Raw genomic sequence first — 19032 nt, 5'->3', positions numbered from 1 at the left:
TGAGTCTTTGCAGGAGGTTTTTGATAATGTCGAACAGAATGTTCTCAGCATTTTTGATCAAGGCAGAAAATGGTTAACATTATGGAGCATATCATGTCTATACTGCAGTTTTTCAATAGGCAAGCTGAATGTTACAGTTGTTGGCAGCAATATTCATTTTCAAACTGAGAATAGCTAAATCATTTTATCTACCTCTGGTTTACCTTCTGCTTGGCCTTAGGCTGTAGCTGTACCAGTTATTACCATTTCTGAATGTGGTATGTTAGCTGATTTGGGGGTGTTTAACATGGGCTAAATAAATAGGAGGGAAATACTGAGAGAAAATGAACTGGAAAGGAAGGAAAAGACTGAAAAGCTAGTCCTTAGCAATCATTTGAAGGTTGTCAAGTGATGGATTAAGAGAAATGGGCAAAAATGGAGGAAGGCAGAATGAGTTGTTTGGCAACAGTATCTGAGGAGGTTGAGATCTTGTGTCAGAAATTGTGTGTGCAGGTAAAATGGCACTAATGTCTTAAAACTATTTTTCCTCTATGATTCCATTTCTAGCAATGGATTAAACAGCACCTTTTAGCTATGATTTAGTTGCAGGCTACTACCTGCAGGTAGTCAGGCCTCCTGGGCAGGGACAGCTGGTAGATAATATGAAAGATAAAATTAAGAATAGGACGAATGGGGGAAGCTCTGATCCAGGTGGGGCCATGAGGAGATCGAGCCCCAGAGGAGTGCCCTGAGGTGGCCAGGGCAGGGTCTGCAGCGGACGCCATGGCCCTTCACACCTCCCCTTGCAGGGACAGGGCCTGGCGGCCCCTCCTTGGGGGAGAGGCGCCTGAGAGGCCCCCAAGGGCCGCTCGGAGGGCAGCGGCGCGGCCGCAGCCGCCGGCATCCCCCGGCCCTGCCGCCCCGCGCTCGGGCCACGCGGCCTCCCCTCAGGGGCTCCCGCCTCCGCCGCCCTCCCGGCCCGCCCCGCGGCGCGCGGACTGCGCGTCCCGGCGTGCCCCGCGGCGCCGCCGCGCACCAACCGCCGCGGGCTCTGAGGCGGCGCGCGCAGCCCCGGGGCCCTGGCGGGACCTCCGTGGGGCTGGGACGGGATCGTCAGTCCCCCCTGAGCAGTGACAGGGCTGTGGACAACCTCTGAGCCGTGACAGGGGCTGCGCACAACCCCTGAGCCCTGACAGGGCTGTGAACAACCCCTGGAGCAGTGACAGGGCTGTGAAAAACACCTGGGTTAGTGACAGGGGCTGCGCACAACCCCTGGGGCAGTGACAGGGCTGTGCAACAACCTCTGAGCCCTGACAGGGCTGTGTACAACCCTGGATTAGTGACAGGGGCTGCGCAGAACCCCTGGAGCAGTGACAGGGCTGTGCAACAACCCCTGAGCCCTGACAGGTCTGTGAACAACCCCTGGAGCAGTGACAGGGCTGTGCACAACCCCTGAGCCCTGACAGGGCTGTGCACAACCCCTGGGGCAGTGACAGGGCTGTACACAACCCCTGAGCCCTGATAGGGCTGTGAGCAACCCTTGGAGCAGTGACAGGGCTGTGCACAACCCTCAGAACAGTGACAAGGTTATGCACAACCCCCTGAGCTCTGACAGGGTTGCGCACACCCCGCCAGGCAGGGCAGTGACAGCACCACACTGAGTTTTTATAGAATTCAGCAGTTTTAGAGGTGTTCAGGGTTGTCACAGTTTTTAGTTTTGTTCCATTAGAGATAAGCTGAAGAAGTTGATGCTGACATGAGTAGTTTGTTTAGATGTGATAACCTTAAAGCAATAAGTAACACACGTAACAATAATTGTCCCAGATAAACACCAGGGAGAAAAACACAATGAATAAGGAAAAAAAAGTGCTGATACAAGGCCAAATTCCATGCTATTAGCATTGCTATCCCTGTTTATAACCACTGAAGATCAGACTTGCAACCTTTATCATTTTAGATTAGCATAAATTGCAGATCCTGTGTAGCTGCAGGTGTTAGGATGTGACACAAACACAATAATTCAACTCTGTTGTGTGTTGCTTCAGTTTGACCATTTACAGCATGTTGCAAAACATCTTTCTTTGTAGCCTGAAGTATGTTGCATTATGTTTTAGCTATAGTACAGTAAAAAGCAGATCTTCTAATTGTCTGCTAGCATTCATTCTTCAAAGCATTACCTCCTTGGTATTTACTGTTATTTAGTACCAAATAGCAACAGGAACTACCTTTGAATTTGAAAAACCAAAACAGGGATTGACTCTAAAGAGTTTTATGACAGTTTATTTTTGTTGCATGTAATTTCCATCAGGGCTGGTTTATTCTGACAGTTGTAATAAGCATGGCAGATATCAAAGCTGTTTCATGATTGCTGGGTCTCTTTCTTTGTATCTGGTGATGGAGGTGTCTTAATTACTGTTTGTTTTTGTAAATTTTAGGGATTACTCATCCTTTGATGCGGCATGACTCAGACCAACCATGCATTTTCAAATCTTTGTGTTCAAAGGCTTGATGGAGTTGGGTTTTTAGATAGAAGATTTTGAAACATATTGCTTTGACCTATACTTAATCTTTCAGCAAAAGCATTCTTATATGTCAGGGACAGCTCTTAATCTTTTTATACAGAGAAGTGATACTTTTGGAAAACATCTTTAATGAGGCCATTTTAATTATTGTATCTTTCTCTGTTCAACTTCGTTTGCTGAATAAATGCAAATAGTCTTCAGATCCTGTGACTAAAATGTGGATTTGAAGTCCATGAAAGCAGTGGCAGATCTCCCATAGACTTTTAATAAGGCCAAGATTTCACTCTAACTTCTGTTACTGTCATTCATAGGTCCCCGACAGTTTGTGTCCAAGATTCAAAAGAGTTTCTGGGAACAGGGAATGTGATTTTTTTTTTTTCCCAGCCACCACGCTCATTTTGTGACATTGTTCTTCCACCTTTGGAAAGACCAGGGAATGGTATTTTCATAGTTTGAAAATGATTTGGAGCATTAAAAATACCACCAAACATACTAGTAAACTATTACCAGGAGAGCCTAGTGTAACTGTGAATACTTCGGTTGTTTGGTAGTGACCGGAGATTTTGCTGTTGCACTCATTGGACTTCGTGGCTCTGTCATTTGATTTCTTCAGAGCGAGCCAGCCTCTCGTCTCCTTGCTCTCCTTCCTCTTCCTCAGTTGTATACTGTAATACATACCTGTATTATGTGGTTGTCTTGTTCATTGCGACACATGGCAGATCCATAATTAGTAGGGTGGAAAAGCCATGATTTCAAGAACAACAACTCACAGGTTCCTTTTGGATGAGATGTTCTCTATTGGTGTTAATGCCTGATAGGTGCGTCTAGTACCACTTAGGTTTATCCTAGGTTTCCATCGCAGCTGTAGGTTGACCATGGCTGGGTCAGGGTAGAATAACCAGAGTGAATGAAGCCAGTTAAAACATGTGTCACCTGGGTTGTCCTCCTGGGCTAGAAATAATCCATGCCAGCTACGCTAATGGTTACCGCCTGTTCGTGCAGTGTTTAAACACAATTGTCAACTAAGCCTCGAACCCCTTACACCCAGCGCAGCACTGGCTTCTCCTGTATTATGTCCTTGCACAACATGCCATGGCCATCACGCCTGTGACACCTGGCACCACTCAGTGTCCCGTCTCCGTGTCCCAGCACGGCAGTGTTCCTGCCCCGCACGGTGCCTCGTGCCCAGCCTGCCGTGCCAGTCGGTCGGGTTGTCCTCACGTTCAGTGCTCCCCAACGCACTTCCCTTCTACCTTGATCTCCTTCAGATGCCAGGCTGGCTTGTGGCCACAGCTTCTCCAGCTTACTGCTTCCTCCGACCTCTCCTTGCCCTCTGGCACCTTTCCTTAAGGAAGGCTTCCTTAGGGATGCCAGTGCTGAGACATGACATGGAGCAGTGCCACTGGACAGAGCAGAGCGCAGTGCTGTGCCTGTCTATACATGTACCTATAGCTGTGCCAAGGGATGGGTACAGCCCGTGGGCGGTGGTTCCCCGGCTGTAGTGTCAGTGCATGGGAGCTCTCGTAAATAAGCCGCAGGTTACAGCAAGGAGCTGCTAGGATTGAGAGTGCTGCTTTTTAAGCTGATTTTCAGATTCTGTTTCTCTGAAGAGTGGGCACTTTATGTTCAAAGGACTCTGCAAACACCAATTTGGAAATTAAAAAATACCTTGCAAACCAACCCAAAACCTTCACTGTTCGCCTTCAGCTGACGTTTGGTGGTCAACACGTACCATGCCAGAATTGATAATGTACAGAACAAACACTGAATGTACAGAACAAACACTGATATGAATGCATATATAAAAGTTGGTTCTGATATATGTGAAAACTGAGTTGCTTAGAACTGTAAAACCCACATGAATGGGAAATTGTTTTATCTCTAGGGGGAAGATTGTTTCAAACTGCTGAATTTGGATGAACAAATATTCTGTGCAATAAATAGTTACACGATGCGCAATTAAGATAAAAGGTGATTAGTATGCTAACGTTTTATATGGGTTTGGCTTCAGGTATATACAGGTATATATTTACCTGTGTTCAATCCTGAACTATGCTACTGTGTTTCAGTACGTACCTCATCGTATTTTATAGGTGGCAAAAGTGGAATATGTTAGAAAAAAGCCAAAATTAAAAGAAGTTCTGGTGAGATTAGAAGAGCATATGGAATGCACCTGTACATCATCAAATACTAATTCAGATTATAGAGAAGAAGAAACTGGTATGTTTTCCTTTTATTTTTGTATTCATGCTTATTTCTTATGGACCTTGTTTTTATATTAGTAAAGAATGTAAAGCAAACTTTGCTTCCAGTGAACTCAGTGGAAAAGCTCCCAGCTGCTTCTCTGTGTGTTGAAGACGCAAAATTAAGGGAGGATTTGTGCTGTAGAAAGAGTTTGGATTAAAAGTGTAAATTGTATCAGTTCTCATTAGGTTAGCCTTTAAATAAAAGTAAACACCCAATATTATTCAAATCTTGCATAACTAAGCTAAAGGTTGTCCTGTTGCAGTCGGTGGACTCTATTGCCTAATTTCTTTGACTTTGTAGAGACAGGGCTAAAGCTGAGATTTACTTGACCTTGGGGAAAATAGCCTTGAAATGAATATAAAACACTGAGGAATAACTTCTGTGTTCAGAACTAAGAAGTTTAGAAACAACAGTGCCTGTTCCCTGTGTCTTCCTACTCCTGTATAGGCCAGCATTTCTTGTGAGTTGTCACATTAAACATTTTTGCCTTACCAGGACAGCATTTAAATCACCACAGGGGTAGATTTATGGGGAAGAACGCTTATTTTCAACGTGACTTTCATAAAGCCACCTAAAATCTTGGCCTCAGATCTTCATGCTAGAGTGCCATCAACACAGGACTCTAGAGGGATGCTGGATAACCACGACAGCAGAAGGGGCTGCTCCCATCCTCTCAGTTTTGGCTGGAGGCACGCTCAAAAGTTTGCTGTCACCAACACAGGCTTTTATGGATGCAGTAGATCCAGCCCCAGAATAAAACCCACTGTAGATCAGGTCAATATAGGAGGAAGGCTGCCCAAAGGTGATAGGTTTCATAGGTGGCTGTGTAAGGAGGATTTTTTTTGAATAGCTTCCATGCAACAGTGACACACAAATCTGATCTGAGCAAGTGCCAGCTACAATTGCTACATACAGAGCAGAAAAATTAGAACTTGTATAAAAGCAAAGTTAGGCCTCTGCTGTGATTCTTATCAGACATCAATTTATAATGAGTGTTTGCTTCAAACTAGACTGAATTATGGGTAGACAAAAACACATTAAAAGTGATATTCTTTTGTATATGGTTTGATATTCTTTCTATGTCTTGTACTAGGAAAAAAAAATCATGAGCTCCATTTCAGTTTTTCAAAAAGTCTTTAATAGCTAAAGACTAAACAGCTGAGAATTTAAGCTGAAAACTGTTCTTTTTGGTGTGTGTTAAAATGGTGTGTAATGAAAGAATACAATTTTGTGGGATTTCGTTATTGATAGGAACAGCAAACGGATGGTGAGCTAAACTGCAGAGCTGAAAGCAAATTCTGAATACAATATGGCAACAGTTTTTATGGTGGGTCTTGGAAATGACGTATGCAATGCAAACTTTATTATTTTTTTACTTTTGTATAATTACTTTGTAAACAGAATGTCAAATCAGAAGTCATAAAGTTATTACTTTAATGCAGAGGATAATGAGGTTTCTTTGAAATGTAAACGGTTTGAGTATTTATTACTTCAGTGTTCAACAAAATGCATTACCTGAGGGCTTTTTACCAGCCCTGCCCTTATGTTAACAGGAAGGCCTAGGGAATCAGGTAAAAAACGGAAACGAAAAAAGTTAAAACCAACATAAAACCTACTGGAACTATTTGATATTCAGGTAGGACCTATATGCTGAACACCCTAATAGCACAAGTAATGGAAAACTTAATCAAATATCATCACTTCAACTTAATCACTGTTCAAAATCTTGACACTTGCTACCTCAAGGCTGCAAAGAGATTAGATCTGATTGGCTTTGATAATTCTACCTGCTGGTATTTTTCCTTTAAGCTCCACATCACCATCAGCATCTTACATTCTCGAGCTACTTCCTTTTCTTGCTATTTTTTTGTTCTTTTTTTTTGTTTTTGGAGGTCGCTAATACTTCAGCTTCTGAAATCTCCAGTTCCATCGCCTCTGCTTTTGTGTCATTGTTATTGATTTGTGAGGTCAAAGCATCACATAATAATGCATGAATGAATTGCCAGATTACAAATCATTTTGTTCCCCGTCGTTGGCTGTAAAACATTGAGTGTACATATGGTAAATACTACATGCATGACCATCAAACCTGTGTTTTGGCATGAACTGGGATTGATGTTACATGCAGCTGAAATGAGCTGACAATCTGCCTACCAAACAAGGATGATGCTCAGAGATAGCATTTTTGTGTAGCAGGGCTTGTGTTATTTATACCAGGAAACTAAGATCTTCCTTTGCTTTGTTTTGCTTTGTTCAGTCTCAAAAAGATGATAATGGTCATTAAAATTAATGAGGATCTCAGGGCAGTGAAAAACTGATAATCTCATAATGCAAAAATGACTAAAATCCTTTGGCAGTGAATTAGCAATGTATGATCACGGCGATACACCTTCCAAATCACTTATGGAGTTGCCATTTCTTAATGACCCAAAATAATGTAAGCTACAGCAGCTGTAGTTGATTCTAGTGTTTGGAGTGGGAATGATTTGGATTTTGCAGTGTATGTGCCTAACTCCTGGATGATGGTGATTTTAATTTGAAGTACCTGTTTTTGCACATAAACTCCCAATGGCAGTTTGCATTTATGCTGATGTATTTTTTTCTAAAGAATGCTAAACTTGATATCCTGTTTCAGATTAACAGGTATTTATTGGGAGTAGTATGCTAGAAGCAAAGATTTGGTAAAATTCAACTTTAAAAGTGAGCATGTAAACTCAATCAAAACAGCATTTAGAACTTCTTGTCCCAGGTTAGTGACTCTTCATGCAGAACAGTTTTTTTTTAAAGTCATCTTAGAGGATAGGACCTTTGATTCTAATCATAGAGTTATTGTATCTTTTTTCTCTCCTGCAGATGTAAGGTGAAAATAAGCTAGAAAAAAAACTTCTCTCTGGGACATGGATGTACATGGTTTGTTACATTCCTGAACCTACTATGTATGGTGCTCATTGACTGTATATTTTATTTGTTCTCCTATGTGAAAAAACTGGCTCAAAAGAACACTTAATGAGAACAAAGAGACAATGTACATTTGTTTAATGTGACATCAAAGCAAGTATTGTAGCACTCTGTGAAACAATAGGAAGCTTCCCTGTCCAAAAAAGAAAAAAATGAAAGAAAAAAACTGAAAAGAAAAAAAAAGACAGTTGAATGAATGGAGGATACCAAAAGTACTCACAAACATGACAAAAATCTAAGTGAATAGTGGATTTCTGTCAGAGCAGTCAACGGTGCTTTACGTCAAGAAATGTGCCTGTGTTCTTGATGAAGATGGATGGACGCTGATGGACTTCAGGCACAAAAAAAGCAGGAATGTATGAAATGATCAAATGCCACGCAAACACTATAGAACAATACATCCTTGCTTGGTGGTGTTTCAAAAGTCTATACAAAAAAAAAAACCTTCTGGGGAGCCTTAAGTGGATTTTTTTTTTTACACCATAAAGTGATTATTAAGTTTTCTTTTTACTCTATGCCTAGCTTTTTATTATCTCTTGGACTACATTTGCCAATAACACATATAAAAGACTGGTATAACAATAGCAGAACACAAAACATTATGGTATTTCTCCTAGTGGGATGCAAACTAATGAGATGTATTAAAATAAAAATGGTATACCTATGCATAATTTTCTAGACGTTTCTTGGTTTATGTTCCCCAACCTCCCCCGTAATTTAAAACATTACATAAAAAGAAAAAGAGAGAGATGTGCGTAAACAAATCATAGGATATCCATGCAAAAGTCCTTCTTTTTCCTTTAAGACTTATGCCAGTTGCCTACTAGTGATATTGTGTTAGCAATTGTCATTCTTATCAGTATACAGATACTTTTATTTCACATGTTGGAGCTGTGTGAAATGTACAAATTCTTGTATCTGCATTGTACAATGTCATGGTGGCATGGGAACTACCTTGCTGCAAATATTTGAACAAAACCTAAAATTCTTTATTTTTGGTAAAATGTTATGCTTTATGTGTATTCAACAGAAATATGTGTTTTTGTAAAGGTGAAGTTTGTATTTTTATCTAAAAATTAACAGTTTTATATACCTGAGAAAGCCTGCTATGTTTTCTTGAACCAAAAAAAAAAAGAAAAAAAAACTAAAAAAAAAACATTTTGTGGTCATATTTTTGTAGTAGAATAGCCCAAATAACATCCAAATCTATTTTAACTATAGCAGGGCAGATGAAATACTCTGGCATCAGCTCCTGTGTTTTCAAAGTGCCAAAGGATTAAATGCGGAGCTCCCCACGGATTGGAGTGGGAGCCACACGGCTGCATCCTTGTCTGCTGCTTTGGAAATGTAGGGCTGTGCCAGACCGGGACACGGCTCCTCGCCTGGCCGGAATCACTGCCCCAGCCCAGTAGTCTGGATTAGGTACCCTGTGTTTTATTCGGAGTACTGCATTGGATATGTAAAAGGAACTACTGGATTCTCTTCTTTGTAAAACATCTACAAAGAGGTGAAAGCGTTTTCTCTCCTTTGTTTGGAACGACAAAAAAAAAAAGTTTGTCTTGAAGACAGTGTTTCCACTCCAATCAAAAATATCTTGAAGTGTGAATGAACTGCAGATCCTTATAACAGGAAAAAAAAAAAGAGTGAGATTTTTAACCTTTCCATTTCTAAATATAGTCCAACTGTTCCCCTCTTGTTCTGTAGCTATGTCCAACCTCAACCAAACAAAGCAATGTTAGCTAACAGGCATTATTGGCTTCAGATGCTAATGCAGAGATAGAGTTAGTCATCATTCTATTTTGTGATCATTTTCCCAGTGTATTCGTTGAGCACCAAAACTGGAAATACATTTAACTAAGATTGTCTGTGCTTGTTTTCCACTAAGTGTACTGTTCACACTGTTATGCACATGAATGTATGTGTCTGCGTTGAAAAAGAAAGTGTATAAAATGTAATTTATATATTTATGTTTCAGTGGGATGCCAATAATGTTGCTCAGTTCTTTTTATTTTTTTGTCTAAAAGATATCTAATGAAAAAAAAAAGTTCATATATCCATTAAAATCATGTAGATAAAAAATGTTACGTGACCCACTCAGACACTGTGCAGGTATGAAAGGATGTCAAAGTCACTTAAGTGGAATATTTGCAAAAGAGTTTTTAAGAGTCCTGTAGCTGCCCTGGCGTTAAGAAGGTTGCATTCGGATCTGTGGGCCAGATTTCCTGGAGTAACTCCATTGGATGCAGTGGAGCTCTGCTGATTTACACCACCAGTGAGTCTGGCCCTATATTTAATTCTTGAAATTAAAAAAAAAAAAAAAGCAATCTGAAAGGCATGCATTTGATTGGTGCCAGCAGAGAAATGTGTTATGCCAAATTCAGAAAACCATGAGAGAATGAAGACCGAATGGAGACTTTTCCAGTAATCGTTTGTTTGAGACTCGTAGTCTCTAGTTAATTTTGTTACCGGGAATGAAACGCACATGAGTCTTTGTTCTCAAGCACAGTGTTTATACGGCATGCAACAGAAAACACAAAATCTCAGGGCTATATTCTCAGCTAGTATAAATTGGCAAATATTTTTGACTTCAGCCGCCCCTAAGCTAATTTACATCAGATGAGGATCCAGTCCACAGTTTTTTTTTAAATAAGAGCAGTAGTGTCATGACATGTGCGCCATTCACTGTAGTCCAGCTGCAATTTTATCCAGCCTTACAGGCCGTGGTAGTGTCCTCCTTGGAGATGGCAGATACCACCAGAAGGAAGAGTTGCATTAAAGGTTGTGACACAAGAGACAGTAATTCAAAGTTAAGTTGGACATTTCAAGGGCCATATCCTCAGTTGGTGTAAATCACCATCGCTCCATTGCCTGCAGTGGAGTTGTACCAGCTTACACCACTTGAGGGGCTGGTCCCTCATTCTTGCCCATCCCTTTCGCTACTTGGTCCTGCAGGGATCTCAGACTGTCGTGTACTGTTAATGTAATCCTGTGTTCTCTAATACTTAAGCACAATAAGTGAATATAAGAATGAGCGTCAGACTTAACTTTGAATGTCCAAGCTCTGAAATGGTTTGTTTCACCATTGTGGCTGTAAATTAAACAGTTCTCTGTGCATTTGTGAATGCTGTGTCCTATCTTCTTCCGCTGTCTCCTGGAGGTGGATTCCCATCTGGACTGTCCATGTGCAACATTTGGAGTGTTACAGGAAAGGGTGTGAGCAATAGGAGTCTTGAGATGTTTGTTTGAAATTCTGTTATTTGGGAAGTGGGGGGCTAGTGGGGGACTTGATGGGGGAATTGAAGGTGATAGTTGGCTGTAAGTCACGTTTCCACTGAATCCTTTAAAACTTTGTTGTTTTGTCCTTGAACGTTGCAGGGATTTGGGGGTCAAATGCTTTTCTGTTCAACACTGTAATCTCTTCCACTGTTCACAGATTCTGGTTTCATCCTTTTTGAGGTCTTTGCTGGTTAAAAAGCATGTGTGGAGGGAACTGGTGGAAAACAATCTCAGTGTTCCGATACTGGTGCCTGATCACTGTTTCTATAGTCGGTTCCTTCCGTTTAATTCTGTGCTTCATCTTTTCAGAGCTGCCCTGCAGTGGCTTTGGTTGAGTGAAACGAAGGATCCCCTGCCCGCTTGCTTTCCTTTTCCTCTCTCCTCCGTCCTGCTTGGCATCCGCTTTGTGCACAGTGACTGCAGGCAGTTGCTGCTCAGGCTCCTGGTGCTTCCTAGACAGCTTGAGCTCTAATGTGTCTTAAGCTTTCTACTCTGCTTGGACTGGCATCTCACAGGTCTCCTCCCTCCGGCCGGTGTCAGCATTCCAGCTGGGAAGTTCTCAGCCATCCTCCTTGGGTCGGCAGCACATCTCCTGCTGTGGAGAATTCCTGCTCTTCTCTGCCTGACTGTAGGGAAGCCCAGACTTCCCCATTCCTCCATCTCTGCCTCTCAGAAACCACTTCCCTTCCTAGGTTCTTTCTCATCATATCTCTCTTCTCCTGCCTGAGAGAACAGCCTTTGATCTGTTTATCTCTAAATCAATTGCTTTATCTAGGCATGTGTCCTGAGATCCTCTCTCCCAGGTGCAGAGGCCCATAACTGACCCCTACATGAAAGACAAATGCTGTAACATAGACATGCACTTGAGGAGGGAAAAAGATTCATCTTTGTATTTGGAAAAATATCCATTACTGAAAGCTTCCCGCTAAAGCCCTGTCCAATACCAGTAATAGTAGTGTATATCTGGAATAGTCATGTTGAAGCTATTCCAGACATCTGACAGTTCAACTAAGATCAGCGACCCAGTTTATAATTTAATTAGAAAACGTGCCCAAAAGCAAAGATGAATTTTCAAAGCTTCCTCAGATTTGGATGATCGCATTTTACTGTAAATTGAAGGAAATCGTGTTGGTTGGCCCCCTCCGTGGCTTTGAAATCTTATCCTGAATACTTATCTGACCCTCTCTTGGGCTGGAAATCTTGGTTGCTTTAAAACAGAAACAAAGTGCAGTTACATATTTGTTTTCAAGGAAGTATTTTTTTCTTCTGGGGTTGCTACTCCTCCTTCTAGTGCTACCAGTTCCCAGAAACACAATCCAACCCATGAGGACCCCACTTAAGTTTGCTTTAATTCCAGGTAACAGAGGGAAGCTATCAGTATCTACTCCCAAAACTTCAACTTATACTTTGCATTTTTCATTTTACTTAATTAATGTGTGTTTTCCCACAATTTAATAACAAGGTATTATTTATGTCTGAGCTTTTCTGTGCTGCTCTTTGCTGTAGCGTCTCACTGCAGCACAGCCTTGAACAGGTTTGAACCCCTCTGAAATAAAGAATATTGTTATCCCATTTTAGGCGAGACCGAGGCATGGAGACATGACTGTGCAAGGTCACACAGCAAGGCTATGGCAGAACCAGGGATAGGACTCAGATCTGAGTGCTCATCCAGTGCCCTAAATCACACGACCATCTTCCCTTTCCAAGAATGAATCCTTGCACCCTTAGAGCTAAATACTGAAAAGATTGAGGGTAAGTCATTTTGCCTAATTATTGTGCATTGGATACATGATCAAAAACCACTGCTGTATCATCAGAAAGTGTAATGACTGATGAAAAAAGAGCTGTCTGCCCATGCAAATACACATGTATTTTATGCTATAATCAGCTAATCATTCCCTGTATCTCTAAGGAGCCAACCTTTCATGACTTGCAATGAAAATTATGCACAGAGAACAAATGTAGACTCTGATTTTATGGGAATTTACAAAAATTCAGTGGACAATTTTCATTTTACTTCCCCTTCAGTTTGTCCTCCTCAGTCATTCATTCCTTTTATGGCATGAGTAACATTTCCTAAGGGATCTGTGTCTATCATGGGCCCAATCCCAAATTCTTTTCCCAGGCTCTAACATGGAAAAGCACTTAAAGAGGTGCTTATATCTGCCCTTCTTCATGCCCGTGCCTAAGCATATTTGTAACTCTGGACAAACATCCACTGACTTTAGTCAACTGGAGCTAAGGGATGTGTTATCACTCTTTTTGAATAGGATGGGATTTCCTGTCTCAGGATCACAATTCCAGGATGGGTGTCTTTATGTTCTTAAAGTGTTGGAGTATGTCGTAAATAAACCCAAAGAAGAAGTAACAAGACTCCAGTGTACAAGCAGAGAGACAGATGAAATTGCAGGTGAAATCTGGGACGCTGTAGTTTAGATAAAAAATAAATAGAAAATAAAATGAGTAAGATCAGAAGGTTGGTCATTTTCAGTTGTGCAATGCTATCATTCCTTTAGTCACTCTAAATATTTGCTGCATTAAGCTGGAGTAGCTCAGAATCACTACAATGCACATAAAAAAGTTATGGCTGGTTCCTGTTGAACTGCTACCCTATTTTCATGGCATATGACTGTGAGGTGGGGCCTGCAATCACAGTTGTAAATCAAAGAACAAGTCACAGGTTAGGTACTGTTTTCCATGGATATTGTCTCTAAGTTTATTTTCTGTATGCTAGTCTCTTGAACAATGTTTAGTGAGCTTTTCAGCTTGGTCAAGTCAAAAATACATGGTTCCTGAGCTGAAATTATGAAAGTCATAACTCTTAGTCTTGCTAATAATCAGTACATCAAACCGTGGCAACATCCCGGTGATGGAACTGTTCTCCTGGAAGGTTTGTGTGACACTTTCTTCCAGTGTTATTTCTTTGTCTAGAGGAGAACCCAGTCATTTTTGTATTCGATTCATCAGCAGGCCATCAAATCTGACCTGGCTTGAGTTTTTACCATTTTAAACTTCCTTACTGGACTGACCTTTATGCATGCTAAGTGTCTTTCAGGAACTAGGTAAAAATATACAAGGAGAGGCTAACTTCTGTTCTTCAACATTAAAAAAAATATATGAAAGCTGGAGTATTCCATCACCTGGGGAAATAAGGAGCTACATTTTTAAGAAGAGTTGCACATTCATCTTCCTAGAATCGGACAGCTACTTGGGATCTTGGCCTCTGCATAGTGGCTTTAATCTTCTGTAATCAATGCAACCGGCTTTACTTGGCATCCTTGAAAACTGAGAGTGTCTGATAAGGTCAGATGTACAAAGAATATAAGCACCCAGAGATGCAGATGAGCCCGTAGCACTTGAAATGGCCAAGGATTTTAAAAACATCTTGATGACTGAGAGCAATCAGAAATCAATAGGAGAAAAGCACTGCGGCATCTTTGCTTATTTGGCAAGGGAAAAAATATCAAGGAAATACTGTACATTTAATGATCATCAGTGACAAAGAAGCTGTTTGTGAAAAAATGCTCGTGCTTAAATTTTTCAGCAGTTAATGATCGTCTTTACAGACCATAATACTTGAATACTTCACTTATCAATATATCAGGGCTTGGAAGAACTTTGAGACTTATGGACTGGGACACTCCTTAAACCAATGATAGTTATATGCTCTAGTAACTGATCAACCAATTACATAAATGCCCAGATCTCTAACCAGCAGAAAACAGACACAACACCGCTGACTTCACTGGAGCTGACAGTTACCTGAGAATTGACCCGAAACTCTTGACACGAAGCTGATAATGATTTCATATTTTGCTGGTTAGTGCTGCTGTAAAAATAGACTCATATCCTGGAGCAGTTGAAACAAGAAAATCGGGAGTAGCAGTTTCCCACAGAGACTCATCCAGCCTGGAATTTGCCGAGATCCCCGGATGTGAACATGTGCTGCTGGAAAACACAAAACAGCAACTTTGTTTAGGGAAGCCTCTGACCCATCAAAAATGCAGACTTTTCCTTGTCAATTAGTGGGTAGTATTACTCAGAGAAATTGGTTTGTTTGCTCACGAGAGGAGAAGCAAGACATAAATTCAAGATATTCCCTGTTTCGTTGTTAGAAAGAAGACTATTCACAGAGGGCCTGTGGGTGAGATCCTGAACAGCCTGGGGATGAACCCAGACGTGAAGACCTCAGTGAAGCATCAAGAGCCCTCCAGAATCACTGGATTTCTCTGGCTGTGAAGTTTTTCAGCCAGCTAAAGGATGTGAGCATCCAATTTTAAATCATTTTTACAAGACTTCTAGTTGTCTCAGTTGGCCTCAAAGCTCCTCTGTCTACTCTGTAAAGAGGCTAATTTTGATTGAGCTGATGTTACTGTGGATGTTGCTGTTCTCCCTCTCAATAATGGTGCTGAAGCATCAGGTTTGTTTGCTGCTCTCTGTAGAAAATGTTTTTCAGCAGTGACTTTTCCAGTGCCTGTTGTATGCCCAGTTCATCCTGATGTTTAGGGTGGAGCATCTTCTCTGCTCCAGCCATGCTTTGCCTTTTCATTTGTGCAATTCCTTGCATCAGAGTGGTTTTGGTTTAAACCGAAGATGATGAAAGATATAAAATACCAGATTTTCTGCTATGACCCCTGTCCCAGGGGAGCAGTGTCCAGCTGCGCCTGCTGTATGGGCCAGAGAAGGAGAGAGGCTGCAGCACTTCAAGAAAGCCAAGATGTGCCTCTTTCTGCTCAAACGGTCATGCCAGAAGATACAACTTCCCTTGTTGTCACCAAGTGCTGCAGTTCCCTTCTTTCCCCACTACGTTGAGAGCACTTGCTTCACTGTTGCTTGCACGTCCCTTGTGCTGGGAAGTCTCGTACGGTTGAGGAGATATGGTGTCGTCTATTAAGCAGCAGGACTCCCATGGAAACTGCGGCTTTCCTGCAGTTGGGATGGAAGATCCTTTTTTTGGTCCAAGCTCACCTACAGTAAAATAACATGGTTAGGAATCTCCTTGGAACCACAAAGCTACTTAGATATGACCTTAGGATCTGAATTCTTCCTTTACCTCAGTGGATTTCCATAGCATAATTAGTCACAGAAACTGTTTGTCACAGATTGAGTGGTTTTGTGACAGGCCATGTATGAGTCCTGTAGGGTAAAGCTCAGCTGTGCATTGCACCTGTTGCCCCAAATGCTGCTTTTAAATCCGATTTTTCACTATTTGTCCAAAGCTACCTGCGTTTCTTGCTTGTATTTTGGAAGGGTTAGCTTGCACCTGTTTGCTGTGAGGAGCTTGCTGGCCAAATCAATATGGTTAGGCTATGTCTAAAGGGGCTTTTCAGGACTTTATAGCTGGGGTTAGCAATTGCAAATGTTTCCCATTATCTCCCTGCATTCTCTCGAGTTGTGATTCAGCAAGATACTCAGTGAAAAGCAGCACTTGAAGCATGTGAGATGTTTCTTTGAAGTCACTGGTGTTAAAGTTAGGCATGATCTGAATTGGCTTGCAAAAGTGAGTACCTGAAGCTCCAACTGTGATTGCCCACTGTAAGCTTAGTGTTTTCTTTTGCATTGCCTGGAGTGATGCTAGTTTCAGAAACAATCTCCAACCTTTCAGAAACAATTCCATAGTATTGAGAACTTTAACTGTTCAGTAGCTTTCCATTAGCCCCTCCAGCTACACCGAAGAGCCCATAGCAATGTCTGTCCCTTTTGTGTTTTTTTTTTAGCATGTTTCTTTTTTTAAGGCAAGTTAAGAAGAAGCTTAAAATGGTACCTTAAAAAGGAGGGAAACTAAGCACATGTTAACATCTTGATTCCTTCATCTAGCTTAATTAAGGAGATGTTTGCCAATACTGGTGTTCCCTAAAACAAGCATAAATGAAGAACAGTTAGAGCAGCTTCAAAAGAATTTTCAAGCGAGATCAGGAAAAGATAAAATGAGAAGTGGAAACTTCTAATACACTTTATAGCTCATTACTTACAGGAAAGGCATTGTTACATAGGATACTAATGAATTTTGCAGGATGAAGTTTCCAAAAGGAAAAAAAAGCACCTTCTTTATCTTAGATGAAACGTTTCAAGACTTTTGCCATTATAGTAGAAGGACAATGGATGTTTATAGTCATATCACTCAGAAAAGGTCTAGAAAAAGTGAAAAGTTTTTTTTAGTTAAAATGTGTATACTATTGAATTTCTGTAAGAACTTCCAATCTAGCTACTGAATAATCATAAAGGGAATAGTAAAATCCCATCTTGTTTTCATCATTTAAGTTATTTTTGCATCATTGCACATAGCTGGCTGTTGGGAGGACAGCAGGAACTCATTTGAATGTCTAAGCATGAACATGTTAAAGTTGGTGCTGAGGTTCTCAAGGAGGTGGTGAAGCCAACCAAGTCAGAGAAACAAACCAGATATTCAGGTTTACCAGGGACACACGTAGGGCATCGCACACGCACAGCTTACCTTGCTGTCCTGGGCAGGCTATACTTGCCACTATAGTACAAAACCCAATAATAATTCCAACCATAAATCGAATGGCTGTCTCTCTTAGAAAGCCATAGAAAGAAACTGGGATACCTAATATATATCACTTCTTCTCAAAGCACAGTTCCCTGTGGATCAGCACACATGTCACTAAGTGTGCACAGTTAAATACATTCAAGTCACTTAAAAATCAGGTTAGCTGCTCTGTGGTATCTTCAGGCATCCAGATGCCTCTATGCTTGCAGCCGCTGGAAGGCTGTCCTCCTGCAAATCAAAAGCCATTTGACCTTACAAAAGTGTCTTCTCATGCTTGAAAGTGAGGTTTGGACTCCTAAGTCACCAGACTGCTTTGCAAGGTTATATCTGTCTTTATATTTCCCCATAAATCAACCTGCTTGGCTTGAACTGAATGTTTAAATGATGAACAGCTGAAGGACAGTCTAATTGCTTCTTTCTGAGTGTTTCCCTCAGGAAGTGCTTGGAGGTGCACAGCATCTGCCATAACCTCAAGTACCTGCTGTCTGGAGGCTTTTCTAAGATGCTAACAAACCTCTCCTTTTAACTTGCCATTAAATAAACCAGCCAGTGGTAACTATTTAGGATGAGGATTAGAAGGGTATTCTTATTGGGATACAAGATGGCTCTGTCCATGTGCTGGCCAGGGATGAAGGGCTGGAAAACTGTGTGCTGGAAGGGAGTATTAATGTGATTTTCCACAACTTTCCTTACAGCTGCATTTTTGAGGAGAGAGAGAGAGAGAAAGAGATGGCTAGGCTTGCAGTAACATGTTGTGCCGTCATAAATGCTACAGCCACCATCTGTTTCCAGCCCACGACTTGAAAGAAAACTGAGCAGCAATCTCATAATTCACATGAGCGTTTTACACTTGTGAACCCTTCCCAACCTTTGTCTAATAATGAGAGGAGTGCATGGTGCTAAGGTTTGTATTTTTCCTGCACATACAAGTGTTTATTGTCTGTCTCTTTCTGTTTATTTTTATTTTTTTCCATGGTCCCTTAAAAATTTTTCTGTGAGGAAAAGCAGACCAGTTTCATGGTCAAAAGAAACATAATAAAGAAGAAATCCTGATTCCGTCAACCTTGCTGGCAAAATTGTCTGGGAGGAGATACATCTAATATTCTTTGTTGTGTCTGTCTTAATTACTTGTTGATTAAAAGAAAGAAACACAGTAGAAAGTGAAGAGGCAGGTTGCTACACTGCCCTTTCTCCATAGAAATGCTAATTCTGAGTACAGCTAGGATAGCTGGACATGCGCGTTTGAAACCGGCACCATCAGATAGGAAGGTAATGGTAAGTTGGATTTTAATGAAAACAAATTCTTCTGCTAATCTTGGCTTCGGGCTGGCCCTCCGCGGGATTAAAGATACCACCTGCTGTGCCAAAGACATGCTCAGGTTCGGAGCTGCTGGTGGGTGGGAAGAGCACAAACATCTGAGAGTGACTTTTGTGAGTGATCTCAGCCTGTCCTCTTGCAATGCCCTCAGGGAAGCCAAAGCGTTGAGATCATTTAGTTGATGGAAATCCTGCTCCCTCCAGCCTGCAAAGCAAGGCTAA

The 19032-nt window shown here is 41.4% G+C and overlaps 1 protein-coding gene across 6 annotated transcripts in view; it reads left to right on the top strand.

The window, feature by feature from the left end:
• PDGFA (platelet derived growth factor subunit A) overlaps nucleotides 1-18451 on the top strand; it is a 31732-nt gene extending 13281 nt beyond the window's left edge. The window contains exons 5-8 of one of the 6 annotated variants that reach the window (XR_015913640.1): nucleotides 4595-4721; nucleotides 6302-6384; nucleotides 7384-7497; nucleotides 7602-10820. Coding sequence is in view for 4 of the 6 variants with exons in the window: in XM_088529444.1 (XP_088385570.1) it covers nucleotides 4595-4721; nucleotides 12561-12694 (261 nt within the window). In the remaining 2 variants the exon portion in view is untranslated. Of the gene's footprint in view, nucleotides 1-4594; nucleotides 4722-6301; nucleotides 6385-7383; nucleotides 7498-7601; nucleotides 10821-12560; nucleotides 12735-18188 lie in introns of those variants that run through there. The other 5 variants (XR_015913641.1, XM_088529444.1, XM_088529445.1 and 2 more) reach the window with 5 other exon arrangements.
• Nucleotides 18452-19032: the final 581 nt, after the last annotated feature.

Source organism: Tinamus guttatus, unplaced genomic scaffold, assembly GCF_059628265.1.
Source record: "Tinamus guttatus ecotype Peru unplaced genomic scaffold, ASM5962826v1 Tinamus_guttatus_pri_ptg000330l, whole genome shotgun sequence".
Classification (NCBI taxonomy): domain Eukaryota; kingdom Metazoa; phylum Chordata; class Aves; order Tinamiformes; family Tinamidae; genus Tinamus; species Tinamus guttatus.
Note: the sequence above shows the minus strand (reverse complement) of the source record. Positions and strands in the feature narration are given on the sequence as shown.